Below are 18183 nucleotides of genomic sequence, written 5' to 3'. Positions count from 1 at the left end.
TGAATGAAAACTTACAAAGAAGACTGGAAACATTAAGCTTGCTTGTTTTAAAAATGCTTGAGCCATATGAGTCTAGTGTGAAAAGTGTGACATTTTGGTTCATGTGTTGTAGCAGCTTTGCTGTTACCAAGTAGGTATATGGCAACAAAGAGAAGAACTGTGCTGTTTTTATTCTGCTTAAATCTGTCAGCTAATGCATTTATTTGTTGCATTAACTGACTTATAAACTTTGCAAAGCAGAATATATGTATACCAGTCTTTATATGCTGTTATACTATTTTAGGGATGCATCTGCAAACCTGCAGCACTGACAGTGCACGGTTCCACCACATCACAGGAAGTGATGTCTCTCTTGCGATGACTGTGAGAGATGTTTTTACTCTGAATGTTATTAGCACGATTCTCTGAAATGCCTTCACATGCCATGTAGCCTACTGAGTTTAAATAAAACCTTTACCCTCTGATTGACATTGTGATGATAACCCGAAAATTACAAATAGTACGACAATAAAAAAAGGCTTAACGTACATTTCACTTCATATGTTTTTACCACGTACTTAGTACAGTATTGAGTAGTCAATCGCTAATGGCTCGTACCATTTCCTGGTGATTTTTTTTCCTCAAATTTTGATGCCTTTTGTTTTTATGATTTCATGGTTGCGTTTAGTTTTGAGTCTTGATGGCTGTAAGTGGTTGTACAGCTAATTATTTTATTACTGAGAGGTTCTTTGATGCTTGGTGAATCATGAGAGATATTCTAGCAGCCTGAGCCTATGGTAGCATAACTAAGTGGCAGTTTAAGCTCCAACTTTAGCAAAAAGGACATTTTAAACTCTGACAAGTAGAGCTTTATCTGACAACCAAACTGCTTCCATTCTACTTGTAAAAACTCTGGGAGACACAAGTAATCAGTTATGAAAAAAGTACATTCTGTAGGTCTCAAACTAAATGCATCTACCCTGTATGTGTTCAGGCGTATTGGGCATTTGGCTAACAATTCACTGCAAAGAAAACTAATAAGATGCAGTGTTGTGACGTTTGAGTACCATTCTTTTTTACAATAAATAGTATTGTGTGCTTTTATTCCGTTGAAATCCTGAATGTAAGTTGACATTAACATACTAAAAACTTTTACATATTGCGAACGTTGCAGTGTGTTTGATCATGTGTCAGATCAGTCTTTATAGTTCTTTTAATAAACTGTACTGTACTGTTTAGTCAGAAAAGTTGCAGCAACCACAAAGCACAGTTCACACTGTTAACACGGTGTAATTTTAACACTGACTGCCTAATAATTCTGTGAAATGTTTTCCAACACCATGTATTGACAGTGTAAACACCCCCACCTACCCACCCCGCAGACACGCACATGCTCACTCTTACCCTCAATCATAGTTTAGACAATTTGAACTTCATCATACTATTAAACCAATAATAGACATGAACTTTTTTTCATGATACCCTTTATTAAAATCTAGTCTGATGGATGTAGGTGGTAGTGTGTAACAAACAGCGTTCAAACGAAAAACACGAAACAAACCATAAAAGCAGACTTCATATGCACTTTTATTGTTAACTGGATGGAAATTTTCGGTATAATTCATGGCAAAAATATACACATACTGCAGTGTGCCAAGAAATCAATAAACTCACAAGGACAATGGTAATATCTCTTGATTGAATTCCTCTTCTCCATGACAAGATCATTAAAGAGCACGAGCTTTCTTTTTTGCTAAAGGTGGATTTAACTCTGAATAAGCTTTTAGCTGGAATTGTGTTAATGTTTACTGACTTCTTACCAGGAACTGCATTAGAAATGTCAAGTTGGCTTCAGTGGTTTTACTGCAGAAGAACTTAATCTTGAAATCTTAATGTGCAATAAAAAACAGTTATAACTAAAATGGTGGTTATTGATGAGACGCATTTATAAGACAAATATGTGCTATAATTGATATAAATCTAATGCAAGCTTAATAAGGTTTCCCTATTCAGCTAAATTAGTCAGATTACATCAGACCACAAAGTATTGAAAACAAGATAAGCTAAAAAATAAACTAAAGAAAGATAAGCTGCATTTGAATAAAGGAAAATGGTGTATGAGAATAACAGTCTGTGTTGGTTGAATACTACTGGTTGGTTGTGTATTGTTTAAGACCCTGAAATGTGTGTTACTGTTAGGGCATCTTATATATTCTCTGTAGTCTAATCAAATAGTTTTTGAGCCTAATTCTAACCAAGCAGTGATTAAAAATGAAACTAAACAGTGGGTGAAACAGAAAACAAACTGCGGTCTCCAGCTTCATACTTTGGCCACTGTACCTGGTCACCTATGGGTATTTTAGGCCTTTGTTGGGCACTTGGTGGCTCTGAGGTATCTGACTGAGTGTTTAGGTGTGATTGGTGAGCTGTTTCCTTGGGGGATGTGGCCAGGGGTGGCTTGGGCCTCTTTGTCGTGTGGTGGGGGCTCTGCTAGGTGTTGGGTGGTTCTCGGGGTCTGGGACCCAATCCTCAGCTCGTGCTGAGGTGGCCGTTTTCTGGCTGGGATGGACACACGGTTGTCATGGGGAAGTGTGGCCTCAGATCTTCAGCTCTCTTGACTGTCCTCGGTCTCCTCTCTTTGTTTCGGCCCTCAGGTGCTGCGTATCGTTTGAGTGTGCTTTGTTACAGATGCAGCAGTTGGAGTCCTAGCATATCTGTTTGCTTCATCCTTCATCCCCCCCTCCCACACACACACACATATATTGTTTTCTCTCTTTTTTCCTGGTCCTTTTCTTCTTCCATTCCTCCACTCCAGCAATATTATGCATTATAAAATGAAATAAATTAATGAAACAAAAACATCAAGAACACCAAGACAGGTTTAAAAAAAAGAAAAAAAAAACAAGGGTAGCTAGGAATAATAAAATGATAAATGGGCAACCTGGGCGAGATGAAGACAAACGATTAGAGAAGCTGACAAGAACACACAGTCTCCTGGTTTGATGCTAGCATCTCTCAGATGACTCTTGGATCACTGACAAAAATAAGCATGAATAAACTCATATTTAAAAAAAACCAAGTTGCTCCTGTATTATGGTTTCTACGGAAACTGTGAAAAACAACAGCTACAACAGGAATCAAAAATTACACATTTATTTAGTACAGCAGCATGCATAAGACTCTCTAGTCCAATCAACATCATATAAATCTCTGGGAGTAACAATCAAGGCTGTGACAGCCACATCACACACAACTGACTGGCACACACAAGGTCACACACACACACACAAAACAAAAAAAAACAAAACTTTTTTTAAAAAGTGAGAGGCAAGTTGGCGCAATAGTCCAGCTGACTACCTTTACTTTCTGCTGTCATGCAAAAGCGCCATACTGGCTGAAACTGAACACGGGTTACCTCATGTAAAGAGGCTACATTTGTGTGTATAGTCTTTTCGACTGATCTAGAATTAAGCTGCATATCTGAGCCCTAGTCTTTTAAATGTCCCAATTCCTAATTAATGTAGCAGATGTAGGTAGACGTTTCATAGCTTGCCGAGAGAGGGTGCATGCGCAGACGTTTGATGTTGGAGACTTTGAGAGGTCCGTCAGTAACGTGATTCCCAGGAACGGTGCTCCTCACGGACAGTCAGTTTACTTTACCGCTGTTTAGACCTTACCGGTGTAAAGTATTTACTAAAACGCGCACGAAAAAGTTTACGAGTAAATACGCGCGTCACTTAGATAATCGTTAGATAATCAGTCCATTTTAATGCTGTTAGGTTGCTCATTTAGTGGAGTCCTACGGTAAAATACATTAAAACAGCAGAATGTTTAACATTACAGTTTAAAAACCCTACGCAGATCTAATTAAAAAGTTAATCCACGCACACACACGCGGGCTATCGATCAGCGCCCTGCAGCCAGTCAGAAATAAGGTAAACGAAAACATCTGCAGCGAAAAATTCAAATCGCCAAAATTGTTAAAAGCGTGATACCGGAATTACGAGCAGCGACTGTGTGTGTATGTGTGTGAGTTACTTGCTCTTCCCAGCTGAAAATGCCTGCGCGCTCCCAGAGACACAGCCGTATGCTCATTTGAAATTAATCAAAGGGATGTGCCTTTTTATGCCACCAGTGTTGCCAACTTAGCGACTTTGTCGCTATATTTAGCGAGTTTTCAGACCCCCTTAGCGACTTTTTTTCTAAAAAGCGACTAGCGACAAATCTGGCGACTTTTTCTGGTATTATTGGAGACTTATTTATGACGACTTTTTGACGTGAAAACGCATATCGCTCTTACTCTCAACAAGCAGCGGTGCTGCCGTGGGCGCCTCACCCGTGCCAAAGCGCTCACGGGCGGAGGATATAATGGTAAATGGTAAATGGCCTGTATTTGTATAGCGCTTTTACTAGTCCCGCCTAGGGACCCCAAAGCGCTTTTACACGTCCAGTCATCCACCCATTCACTCTCACATTCACACACTGGTGGAGGCAAGCTACAGTTGTAGCCACAGCTGCCCTGGGGCAGCTGTGGCTACAACTGATAGTCCTCCCCCAGCTGCTATCAGGGCAGGAGACGTTCACATCTGTGCGTCCAAACTGCAAATGAATCGCGCATGAGCGAAGCCTCTGCTCCAGCACTGACTGTAACGCAGTCAGTTCTTCTTTTACTGTTATGCTGTTTTGTGGACCACAAGGTTTAAAACTACTTATAAACACACACTCTCACACACAAATTAACTCCACCAGAGTGCCAATTTCGGGTCACTTTTGCCGGTGTTCTGACAAACCATCCTACTTTGGCAAAACGTCCTACCCGTAGGATAATTTTACGCTGCCATATGACAAACTGCCCTACTTTGGCAAAATGTCCTACTGTACATAATTTATGCACATTTCTGCTGCCAAACAATAATTCCAGCACTAATTTAAGTAGGTATGATGGTTTGCCACTTAACTTTGCCCATCAGAGTATGTTTGTAGCTGATATTCATAAAGCCAGTACGGTTTGACACTTCTTTTTACCCATTAAAGTGTGCTTGTAGGTCACATTCACAAAGGTAGCATGTTTTGGCACGTGATTTTTCCCGTCAGAATTATGCTTCTTGCTCTTATTAACAAAGGTAGCATGTTTTGGCACGTAATTCTTCCCGTCAGACTATGCTTGTAGTTTTTAATAACAAAGGTAGCATGTTTTGGCACGTAATTTTTCCCGTCAGAATTATGCTTCTTGCTCTTATTAACAAAGGTAGCATGTTTTGGCACGTAATTTTTCCCGTCAGAATTATGCTTCTTGCTCTTATTAACAAAGGTAGCATGTTTTGGCACGTAATTCCTCCTGTCAGACTATGCTTCTAGTTTATAATAACAAAGGTAGCATGTTTTGGCACGTAATTTTTCCCGTCAGAATTATGCTTCTTGCGCTTATTAACAAAGGTAGCATGTTTTGGCACGTAATTTTTCCCGTCAGAATTATGCTTCTTGCTCTTATTAACAAAGGTAGCATGTTTTGGCACGTAATTCCTCCTGTCAGACTATGCTTGTAGTTTTTAATAACAAAGGTAGCATGTTTTGGCACGTAATTCCTCCTGTCAGACTATGCTTCTAGTTTATAATAACAAAGGTAGCATGGTTTGGCACTTGTTTGTAGAAGCAGTCAGCATGCCAAGGTGCTTAAGTTATACAGCTGTCACCATTGAAGTGATTGGAACACCTGACTATATAAACTTTGACAATGAACTCACTCCATTATAGTTACAGTATATATTTACTGAATATATTTACAGATACATATATTTGACATTTATAGATCCAACAGAACACAGGGAGAAAGAACTGAAAAAGAAACAGTGTACAAATTATGCACATTTGTCGCACAGGTAGTTCACCAGGCTGCTGTCATAATGAGCACATCCAAAATGTGCCCATCTGGAACAAAACTCGCACTGCACCTGAAGAGGGAGAACGGGGGGGTGTAAGTGTGTTAACCAACATTATGAATTTGATGAGAAAATAATTACTACAGTGGCTTCCAAAAGTATTCGGCCCCCTTGAACTTTTCCACATTTTGTCAGATTGCATTCACAAACGTGAATCAATTTTATTGGAATTCCACGTGAAAGACCAATGTCTCTACCAGTCTCTAGCTGGTAGAGACATACCCTAAAAGACTGACAGCTGTAATTGCAGATAAAGGTGGTTCTATAAAGTATTGACTCAGGGGGCTGAATAATTACGCACACCCCACTTTTCAGTTATTTATTTGTAAAAATTGTTTGGAATCATGTATGATTGTTGTTCCACTTCTCACGTGTACACCACTTTGTATTGGTCTTTCATGTGGAATTCCAATTAAAATTGATTTGTGTTTGTGGCTGTAATGTGACAGAATGTGGAAAAGTTCAAGGGGGCCGAATACTATTGCAAGCTACTGTATATTGCATTTGTGGTTTATTTGTTTTACCATTTCAATCATACTGGACTCAGGATCGGCTTCCAGCATGGAACAAACCACACAGTAGTCATCAGCATTACCTAGAAACACACTGGCGTTCAACCTAACAGTTTTTAAACAAAACTGAAAGTGCTATTGCAATACAAAAGCACATGACTCTACTTACTTTGATGTTCTAGCAGTTCGCAAGCAATTTCAGTGCGGTGCAGCCCAATGGCTTCTGGAGTGGACAGCACCCTAGTAACCTCTCCACTCAGAAGGTAGTGTTCGGCAAACTGTAAAACATGTTACAGTAATTGCAATTGATTAACTTAATTCTAGTTAAATACAATAAATACAATTAAATACAATTGCTTATTAAATACCTTCAACACTAAAACTCCACAACTGCTGGAGTCCATCTGCTTGTTGTGTGGCAGAGTCTCCATTTTCCAATCCACTCGGGACTCTTCCTTTCCTTTCATCTTCAGAAAATTCCTAATAAAAATAAAACAAGTTTTTAAATGTAGCCAGCATTTAGCTCTAAATAAAAAGAAAAAAAACCCCTCACAAACAAAACAACCCAAAACAGATAATTAATGAATGATGAATACCTCCAGTTACGCATAACTTTCCTTTCATAACAACCTTCATTTCCAAGAGGGTCTAACAGCAGTACAGATTGTGAGGAGATTTTGACAACCTAAAATAAAAATTGTATTTAGTAGAATATGTGTATTACACTCACTTAAGTAAACATAATCAATTGTAAGCATTTTCAAAATAAGAATATGCTGCTAAAAAGAACAGTAAAGCAAAAAGAGAAAAAACACATGAGGTGTGAACATGTACCACAAGGATCCAGTGTGCACCAGAGTTCAGTGGGCACAACCAAATGTCCTCAGCCGGAAACAACATCTGTGGAATATTTTTAAGTTTATAAAGGTTTAGATTTATTTACATAACATACACTATATAACCAATATAACATCTACATTACCTTGCTGACACATTTAAACTTCCCAGAAAACAGAGAGGTTGCAACAACGCAAGACAACTGATACACGGGTTTCTGAAAAATGCAAGATTTTTATTTTTTAAAAGATTACAAAATTGTATAAAATACTTTTGTGAAATAACCGGCATATGTTCTTACTTGCCTTTTGTTTCCTAATGAGGCAGTGCAGGTATGCATCAATGACCTGTTTGGATTAAAAGATTATTTTTACAGACCACCACTAGGACCAAAAATGATTACTTCACTTACCTCATCAGAAAGCCACCCACTGTCCTCCAGTGTGCGAAAAGAAGAGTCATACAATTTGTATGGCCCAACAACTGCCTCCACACGCCCGGTGTCTTTTGCAGCCCAAAGCCACTTCACTAAAAAACAAAATATGATAAGTTTCTTTAGTAATAACAGTTGCCATTTGAAAATCACGGTCAATGGCCAACGGGCCACAAGCAGACAAGGGCCAACGGGCCACAAGCAGACAAGGGCCAACGGGCCACAAGCAGACAAGGGCCAACGGGCCACAAGCAGACAAGGGCCAACGGGCCACAAGCAGACAAGGGCCAACGGGCCAACAAAATAAACATGCCAGAGGGGAGTGGCTTTATGTAAATCAGAAATTAGCCAAAATTGGACCAACAGGTCAAAATTAGCAAGAGGGGAGAAAAAAATAAAACATTCTATCCATTCGACTAGCCAAACTGGCAACAATTGACCAACCGGTCAGAATGAGATTTTTAGCTATGCCACCTTTTTCTTGCGTGCTGGGTTTCTGGGGGGTCACTGGTACAAGCTCTTCTGGTGCTTGGACTGATTTTACCTGAGCTATTTTTGGCGCAAACTGAATGACAGAGGATCTGTTATTTTGCAGCGCTTCATAATGATGCTGAGGACTGCAAGGCCACATCTCAGAAGATGGGCTACTCTCAACAGGTTCAGTTGGAGTTGAGACTTGGACAGGGTGGCTTCTTCTATAGGGTTTAATGTGGTCAATACTGTATAGACTTTTTAAAGTATTTCCCTCAGCATTTTCAGTCTAACACATTTTCCACTGAATTCATCAATTGTGTAGGGACCTGTAAAATCCGGTTCAAGTCTTCCTCCTTTTCGCCCACGTTTCCTCATATTTAGAAGCAGAATTTGATCCCCTACATTGTACACAACATTTTTGTACTTTTTCAGGGCCCGCTTGGCGTATGCAACCTTTTGCTTGTCTTGTGACTTCGCAATGTTTTCTTGTGCAGTTTCATTAACTGCATGTTGTGCTTCACTTTCAGACTGTACATAGTCACTGTACCTTTTGTCGTCTGGCAGAATGATGTTGGAAATCTAAAATTTTGTAGATATTAGCAATTAAAACAAGATGATATCATATTCATAAAGACATTACTGGGTTTTTTTCTTAAATGGTTTCAATTCTTAGTTCTAACATAGAATTTGACAAACACTCACCGGCACTTGAGCAGGCACTTCTGATGGAAATACTGCCTCTCTTCCATACATCAGAAAAAAGGTGAGTATTTTGTTGTGGTGTGTACTTTTGACCGCAGTGAAAACAGGGTGGGATCTAGATACAGATCCCAGTTATTCTGCTGGTCATTCACCATTTTTCGGAGGGCTCTAAATGCAGGCATAGAAATATGTAAAGACAGTAATGAAAGTTTAATTAGAAGTAAAGAAATTAATAAATTATTAAGTAACAATTAAGTTTGAATAACATAAGTAATGTTATTAAAAACTGATAGATAAAAATTAGGCATACCTTTTTATGTTGTCATTGGTCTTTTCATCTAGACCATTGGTCTGTGGATGGTATGCTGCTGTGACACTTCTTTCAATTTGCAATAACTTGCAAAGATCAGAGTTGAGCTTCAACAGATAAGGACAAGGTTCTTATACTTCTTATACAAGCACACAAGAAAAAATCTTTGACCCCAGTGAAGTAAAGTTAAAAAACGTAACTGAAAATTATTTAACACTTACTTCATTCACAAACTCTCTGCCTTGGTCTGACAAAATCCTTTTGGGGCAGCCATGTCTATATATAATGGAGCACAAGTGCTGGGCTACCTCAGATGCAGATTTTGTTTTTAATGGGAAAGCTTCGACCCATTTTGAAAAGTAGTCAGTTGCAGTAAGTATATACTGGAAGCCGCTTGAAGTTTTAGGAAGAGGTCCAGTAAGATCTATACCAATAAGTTCCCACACTTCAGACACCTATCAAGGACAAATTAATAATTTGAATAACAATTTGTATAATGTACACATTAACATTGATGGTTAAAATTAGTTAACCCTCCTGCCTTTATGAATATGAGCTACAAGCATAGTTTGATGGGTAAACGTGGCATAATATTTACCTGAATACACTGCAACGGTTGCACAGCAGTCAGTGGTTTCCCAACTTTTTGACATTGGTCACATTCCAGAATCTTTAAGGTAAAAATATTTATGGAGTTCACGTAAATGTTCAACATTCTCATTTGTGAAAAAAAAACAAACAAAACACTTAATGACATATTCTCTAACGAACAAACAATTTAGCAACAATACTTTGTGTGCATCTTCAAATCTCTGCCAGGCCTACAGGTTATTACTGTAATATCACTAATTAACCATATTTATTTATATTTTACAAGTGTACAGTTTCTCTTTTAACTGATATCAAAAAAATTATCTTAGCTTATTTTAAACACTATTTAACAACAGTACAAACAGTTAATACATACCCATGTTTTAATGTCAACTGTCATACCAAACCAGTAAAATCTGGAACACACTGCATTTAGCGTTTTGTGTGTGCCAGTGTGTCCTCCAATTGGAGATGAATGAAACTCATGAAATATCTTCCTGGCATCATCCATGGTTTTTACTACTCTTCTTGTTCCAACAAAGAGTTCTCCATCTGCAGTAAAACAATATATATTTAGAAATTAATTTAACCACATATATGAGTTGTTAGTATTAACAATAAATTACTGACCCTTTTGTTTGAATTTTGAGGCATATCTTCTGAGGTTTTGCCTCTGAGCCTTGTCATATCCTGAAGGGTAGGAGCCCGCAGAAATGAACGCGTAAATCTCTTCCCACTTCTTCTCCATATCTACGAATGTAAGCAAACATTTTCTTATGAGCTTCAATATGTGCAGTTAACAATGCAAATAATTTAACTTATTAAATAACGACATTACCGAAACAGCCTTAAAACACCGAAGCTGCGGACTCAAAAGTGTTGTGCAAATACCACGTGTCCAGTAACTTGACAGCAGACTTCACCGAAGCTGCAAATTCGACAGTTGTGCAGAAAGCAGATAGCGACTTCACTTTAATATTGACAAACAATCACAAAGGCTTAAAAAAAATCAAGTATCAACGTCAATAAAAAGTACTAATGCTTACTACTTACCTATTCTCCTGCAAATATGACAACGGGGTAGCGTAAAATCACAGCCGGATACGCTTAGCTTGCCTTTTTGTGTTGTGCGCATGCGCGCACATGCTCAGGAACAACGGGTAGGACGGTTTGCGGGGTAGGAGAAATTCCCAGAACACCTGTCCACGCCCGGATAAAGGAGCAGGGTTGGAATTGTGACATTAAAAAACAATAATTGCTAAAAGAAATTTAATTTGTAGTTCTAAATAAACTCTAACTGCATTTAGGACGTTTTTTACTCACTTTATGTCTCTTCCACGATGTTATTTCTCTCTCCAACAACGTAGGTTACAATTGACTATGTGCACGTTAGCATATGCTACTTCCGGTGCGGAAACGCCTGTGGGGAGCTTTGTTTCCGGTGTCCTATTCGCGCCCTGTTTATTGTCCAAAACAAGTTAAGCAAATAAATAAATAAAGCGGCGATTTACATTTCTATAGATGTCTCGGGCATTTACCCAATATATTTGTAAATGATGTTCATCGACTTGTCGATATTTTTCCCCCACGCCTCAGGGGAAAAGAGAAAATGGATTCAAACGTTATATTTCTCAGCTGTCCCTCGTTTATCGCGGGTGTTATGTTCTAAAAATAACCAGTGATAGGTGAAATCAAGTAGCCAATTTTATTTTTTGACGGTGCAAAACGTTTCGTGTACATCGTGGACATACAGCACTGCACTTCAGAGTCACACTGCTAGCGATAGATGCAGCGATTCTGTATTGTACAGGAGAGACGGAGGAGATCGTCTGCAGCAATCAGGACGCAGGACGTAAAAAAGCATGCAAACTTGCACTAAAAAAATCTGCGAAACAGCGAGGTGAAAGGTGAACCGCGTTATAGCGAGGGACCGCTGTAATTTTGAAGGTAAGTCACAACATACTCTTCGTAAATACTAATGTATAGAAACCGTTACCAGCAATCATTAATTTTTTGTGTGGCTTTTTTTCACGGTTTGTTAACATGCTGTGTAGGTGTGTACTTGACTAGCTGATATCGACATAACGGGGAAAACATCTGGTTTGACTATTGTTCACCTGTAGTTTGAATGCTGAACATTTGCCTGTTTAAATCATAAGACCAGTCACTATACAGAGATGTGCTTCTGAATGTGGACGATGTGTCTTCTGCTGCAGTGATGCAGTTCTGCTTGTGTTTAGTGATGTAAACAACTGATCGATCTAAACTCTTTAAACGTCAAAATTGATCATTAGATTTTTATGACACAACATTGGCGAGTGTTCCCACCTTCTCCTCTTTGTAACTTAACGCGATCGTTCCGTTTTCGAGTTTTGGACATCAATTTTGGAGTATATCTTCGCAGTAGCGATTGACCGCAAAGTAAAGCTACCGGAAATGTACAACCCCACATCCGGTCTCAAACCAGGAAGTTAGCATTTTCTCGTGTACAGGGTCAATTACATTAGCATGACAAATTATGCAAATTAGGTGATGACGTCATTTGGCGACTTCTAGCGACTTTTAGGACAGCCAATAGCGATTTTCCTTACTAAGGAGTTGGCAACACTGTATGCCATTAGCAAATGATGATTCTGTCTTGATGCATGCTCAATCATCCAGGTGAGGAAATCCCCCAAAAGTTGAATTTGTCCATCTGGACGAAGCGTTTTCAGTGACATAACCGTTAGAGTGCCTAGCGCCAAGGCGCCAAGTGCCTCTTCAGTTTTAAGTGACTGCAGGTTTCCCCAACCTTATAAAGAGTACCTTTACATAACGACTGAAACTAGCACCACTGGCTAACAATGGGCTGTGAAGTCAGTTTCTTCATTGATCAGCAGCAACTGATCACAGACCATACCCTGCAGTTTTAGTTTAGTGCAGGATAAACAGGTTAGTCTGCTGTACTGTGATGGGTTTAGAGTAAAGAACAATGTGTAACTGGTTTATGGTCAGAGTTAGGTACAGAAAGAGTAGCAGAGATTCATATGAACTATACCTGATAATGCTTAGATCCATCGGCTGAATTCCACCTGCATACCAACTTTATACAGTCTAGTAAAAAGACAGCATAAGCAGCGTACTGTCAGTGTGGAGGATGGAAATTAGCTGGACAACTCGTGAAACGTGCTGACATCTGGTTATATTCAGGAGCGTGATTCTTAACACAACCCGTCGACAAAACAATGTCAAATAACACAGACTTATGATCTGAAAACACTGCATCTAAAATCATCAAGTTTAAAACAAGCAGGCTTTAGGATGAGACAAGGTTCACTGTATGCCCACATGCATGTGCAGGCCCAGCCACCCACTGTGTGAGATTAAGCTAAGGCTTTTTAAAAAGTCATTTAAGAAGTCCTTATTGTATTTACGTGGACAGTAAATCACAACACATAACACTGGGTTAGAGCAGCCCTGCTCAAATAAGGTCAATTCAACACTGGAGGAAAATGAGGGAGAAAGCTGCTTGCAGTCGTATATACTCAAATAAACTGTTTCTATTCCCCCACCTTGGCCTGAAGTCTGGGGAGAATTAAATTAAGCACAGTTAGGCAGTTCCCAGTAGTATTCACTTGTCTGTAGTCATACACAAATAACCTTAAGTGACATTCCAATCTTAATCCATAGGGTTTAATATGGTGTTGACCAACCCTTTGCTAATATAACAGCATCAGCTCTTGTGGCCATTGTTCAAGAAGTGCATTTGTGAGGTCAGACTGATGTCGGGCAAGAAGAACTGGCTTACTCTATTTCATCCCAAAGGTGTTCTATCAGATTGAGGTCAGGATTCTGCGTAGGCCCGTCATGTTCTTCCACACCAAACATGCTCATCCATGTTTTTATGGAACTTGCTTTGTGCAGTGGGGTGGAGTTACGTTGGAATAGGTAGACTGCACAATAGACTGGAGGGTGTTCGCTCTGTGTTGTAGCGTCCTGATGACGCCCAGTTTGTGCTCCAGTGGATGATGAGAGTCAAACCTTAAATACTGTTCTGAATATGTTGGTTTACGGTACACATCAACTCTTAAATGTCCCCCATTACTGATAGAAATCTCAGAGTCTAAGAAGGCTAACATGTCATTTTTCATATCCTTCCTAGTGAAGTTGATGTGTTGGTCCACCGAATTAATGTTATCTGTGAATTGCAGTACGTCCTGAGATTTGATTTTTTACCCAGGTGTCATCCACATATCTGAACCAATGACTTGATGGTGTTCCAGGGTAGGATAACAAAGCCCTCTTTTCCACTTCTTCCATGTACAAGTTGGCCACTATAGGTGAAACTGAGGAACCCATGGCACACCCATGTTTCTGCCTGTAGTACTGAGCCTTGTATGTGACATTGGAGGGATTCGGACACAGTTCCAAGAGCAAACACACTTGGTTGGTGCCAATCTCTTACAAACTACCTCCACTGCTTCAGTGACTGGAACACAAGTGAACAGACATGTAACATCATACAAGACCAATATTTCATCTGCCTCCATAATGATATCACTTCCCTTCTCAACAAAATCCAAGGTGTTCTGGTTGTGGTGTTTAGAGCTGCCTGCCAGCAGGTTGAAGATCCAAGACAGAAACTTGGGTGACTAAGTTGATCACGAAGACAATTGGTCTTAAAGGTACACCCTGTTTATGTATCTTCGGTAAACCATACAGACTTGGTGTAGCTTCCCCTGAGTATAGCCTGTGGTATGAGGTCTGGTCCATAGTATGCTGCTATCACCTTCTTCCTCTAACCACCACCTGGGTCTTGTTTCAGGGGCTCATATTTTTGTCACTGAGCAGTGATAACATTTTCTCATGATAGCCTTTCTGGTTTGGCAAAAGCGTACACCTACTCTTGTCTGCCAGAAGGACGATAATGTTATTGTCATTACTAAGTGATGTGAGTGCCTACCTCTCCTCCATGCTGATGTTGGATGCTTTCGTCCGCAGTTGCTCTGCTTCCATGTCTGCAATTTTGTTGCTGTTTCTGTGCCTGTGAACAGTTCCACTAGCTGGATTTATCTTGGTGTCACAGCAAAGTTCAATCCTTTTGCAAGGATGTTTTTCTCTGCTTGGGTGAATTGTCTGTCAGACAAATTTTTCACCCACTTGTCCCCATCTTCAGTGTGGCATACTTCTCTCTTTCGTCCTCTGAGGACACACTCTGTATTCTGCTTTGGTTTCCACCACACAGCAAGTAAGTAAAATTTCCTTTGTTGCCTGGTCTTAAACTTTTCATGCTTTTCTCAGTGAATTCAAACACCTTTTGAAGGGTATTCTCATCTATAGACATGCATATGGTTGGGGAAACCTGCAGTCAGCTGAGACTGAAGAAGTCACTTGGATGAGTGACAAGTTCTCATATTTTGGCTAAAAGTTTTTCTGCTAATTATCATTGACCCAAAACTGACTAGACCTAGATTCTAGTACAGATGAAGAAGTGGCGTTTTGATTGTGCCTTGTTATTGTTGCACATGTAATAAATAAACTTTTATCCTTAGTAAGATTTTATTATCTAAAATTTGTAATTCTATATAATACATTTTATATAATCAATTCTTAAAATAGTTTGTAAGAAATTATTATATAATTTTGCTGACAAAAGCAAAGCTGTCATGGGGCTCTGCAGGCCGATCAAAAACGACACCCTTACTACTTCCATAGGAATGCAAGGTAAGTAACGGCCAGGTGCTGATAATCCAGTGCACTTGATTAACTGTTTATCAGCATGTCTGGCCATGTGTATAGAAGCAGAGGTTTTGGCAGTTTGGGCTGGTCTGCAGCATTCAAGTGTATATTAACACAATGGCACAATCTTCCTAGGAGTGGATGTTCTAGCAAATTTGTTTGGGTGTTGTTTTGTGCTTGTTTTGCATCCACAGCATTCAGGCGTCTTGCAATCACTGAATCGACCATGAACTTATTTGTATACCAAAGTTAGTCTGACACCTAAATCTACCAAAACTTGGTCTTGCAGCAGGACAATAATCCAAAGCACAGTTTGGCTGAAAAAAAAAAAGAATCAAGGCTCAGTTCAGAACTCAGAGGACTGAAATGCTGTTGAGTGCTGCAATATCTGCATAACTGCAAGATATTGCTGGTAAGGAGGATTTCACAATGGGTGTACTCAACCTTTGTTTTATTTCAATAATGTGTAAAGAGCAATAGTTTCCACACACATTAAATATGTGTGAAGGAAGTAAAACTGGTGCGCATATATGTTCAGTATAAAAACTCAACGTCTTCATCTGTACAACAGTCTAGATCAGATCATAGACTGTACTAACCAAAGCCTGCGGTCAACTGTCAAAGTAAGACCACCAAGTCCTTTGTTTCTTTAAGAATGATTACATGCAGGGTTAGCAAGTTTAATAGCCTTTTATCTATAAAATTGTTGTTTGCATGCCCACACTTTATGAACGTGGAGAAATTTGATTTTTTTTTAAAGATATCTTAGCAGCATTTGTTTTCTGGTGTTTTAGGACAGTGAAGTCTGTCTAAATGTTTTCAAAGTGTACTCAACTTCTCACCAGATTAAGAAAAGCAAACAATTTTTATCTTTTTTTTCTTTTATATTACATTGTTTTGCAGTGGTCTACTTTAGCATTTCTCTTCGTCTCTTTTTGTATCTTTACTGTGCTAAATAAGAACTGGTACTTCACTTTAGTATGCACAGGTACACTAGAAAATCACAGTAAACACAACTTTACCATTGTTTGTTTTAATTTAAAGAGCTGCCAGGGTAGAGTGAGGTAGGTACTGAGGCAGGATATAGGTTGACCACTCGTGAGCTAGAAATTCATCAAACTGTTACCTGCATTTATCTTACATAGACACAAAAGTTTAACTGTGTGATTTCTGGTTTCACATACATCTCCACTGAGAAATTACAAATTATTTGGGGGGTGAAGTGAACATTTGAAAAATAGTCTATTATATTGGTCATTTTTTTATATTTAAAGTTTAATCATCATTTAATCTCTTCTCATTGTTCTGTTCAGATGGCAAAGCTGTGGCACGTCCTGCTCCTGTGTTGGGCATGGAGTCCCCTGTGCCTTCCTTCCAGTGTGAGCTTCATTGGTACACCACAGGAGTGTGAAAAGGCTCACTTTGTCCCTGGTTACAACTTGGGTGGCGAAGGTTTTGACATTGTGACGATGAAGAGAAAAGGTGCCTATGTGATCGACACTGAAACATGGAAGACTGGAAATGGTAACTGTAGAATGTACCGTAACCGTTACATGAATGGAGAGAAGCAGAAGGTCCCCGTTGCTGTGGTGGACTGGAGAACCCTGCCCAAGTGCAGTTTGAAAGTCTCCAGTGTGGTCTATGATTCTGTTGAAACTCTTGTCAGTGACTCAACATCATCTGTATCCAACAACTGGACAATTGGCCTTGACGTCCCGGTAGATCCTTCAGCAAAGGTTGGGGTTGGCTTAGGAGGTTCTCACTCAAGAGATTCTACCTTTGCCATGAAAAAGTCAAAACAAGACCGCTACACCTTCTTACACCACTCGATCAACTGTAAATTCTATGGGTGAGTATGTCAGGGAATATTTATGAAAGCCCGGTTCCGAAACTCAAAATTTTGAGAAATGTAACTCGAAATTTCAAGTTAGTTCTGCCAATCAGTAATCTACGTGGAATGCGCACTCAAAACTGGATCGCAACAAATTGGCGCTTTCGAGAGTACGTTTGTTGATAGTAACACCATGTGATTCAGCTAATAACACAAGGATTTCATAATTTGTGAAGCCACGCTGAAAATAATCAGCAATTTGTGCATTCATGACTGACTGTAATGCTGGTAGCTTAGCTGTAGCATTTGTAGCTGAGGGCTTCAGCTTACGGGTAACAAGGAAATTACGTCATTCACGTAGATGACTGATTGGCAGTGCTAGCTCAAAATTTGGAGTTAATAACTCCAAATTTTGAGAAAAGTAAGTCAGAATTTCGAGCTACTTTTATTCTAAATTTTGAGAAAATAACTCAAAATTTTGTGTTATGGACACTTTTTTTTTTAATGACAGAAATGCGCTTTTTAAAAAAAATTTATAATAACAATTTTTATTTTATTTGAATTTATGTGGCATCAAACAGATTTTCAGTTATATATAGCCTATTTGAATTTTAAGTATGTAAACCATTACAGAAAAAAACTTCAGTTTAAAAAAGCCCTATTATATATAGAAAATGTTCACAGTTATTGAAGCACATAGTTAAGTTTGAGTTTTCCCTGTTTCTGTCTTTGGATTAATTATTGTTCCTCAATATGGCTGGTAGTGGTAAATGTATTTGGCAGATATGATGTAAAATGGATGATGAACATCTAGTTGACATGAACTCAATATGCAAACTTATCATAATGATTTTTAA

The 18183-nt window shown here is 39.1% G+C and overlaps 2 protein-coding genes across 2 annotated transcripts in view; both read left to right on the top strand.

The window, feature by feature from the left end:
* Positions 1–18183, top strand: part of frmpd1a (FERM and PDZ domain containing 1a) — a 434267-nt gene that overhangs the window by 22256 nt on the left and 393828 nt on the right. The window lies entirely within an intron of this gene.
* Positions 1–18183, top strand: part of LOC146516248 (perforin-1-like) — a 579062-nt gene that overhangs the window by 557174 nt on the left and 3705 nt on the right. The window contains exon 2 of the mRNA XM_085163413.1: positions 16809–17344. Within this exon, the coding sequence (XP_085019539.1) occupies positions 16809–17344 (536 nt within the window). The remainder of the gene's footprint in view (positions 1–16808; positions 17345–18183) is intronic.

Source organism: Neolamprologus multifasciatus, chromosome 6 (assembly GCF_963576455.1).
Source record: "Neolamprologus multifasciatus chromosome 6, fNeoMul1.2, whole genome shotgun sequence".
Taxonomy (NCBI): Eukaryota; Metazoa; Chordata; class Actinopteri; order Cichliformes; family Cichlidae; genus Neolamprologus; species Neolamprologus multifasciatus.
Note: the sequence above shows the minus strand (reverse complement) of the source record. Positions and strands in the feature narration are given on the sequence as shown.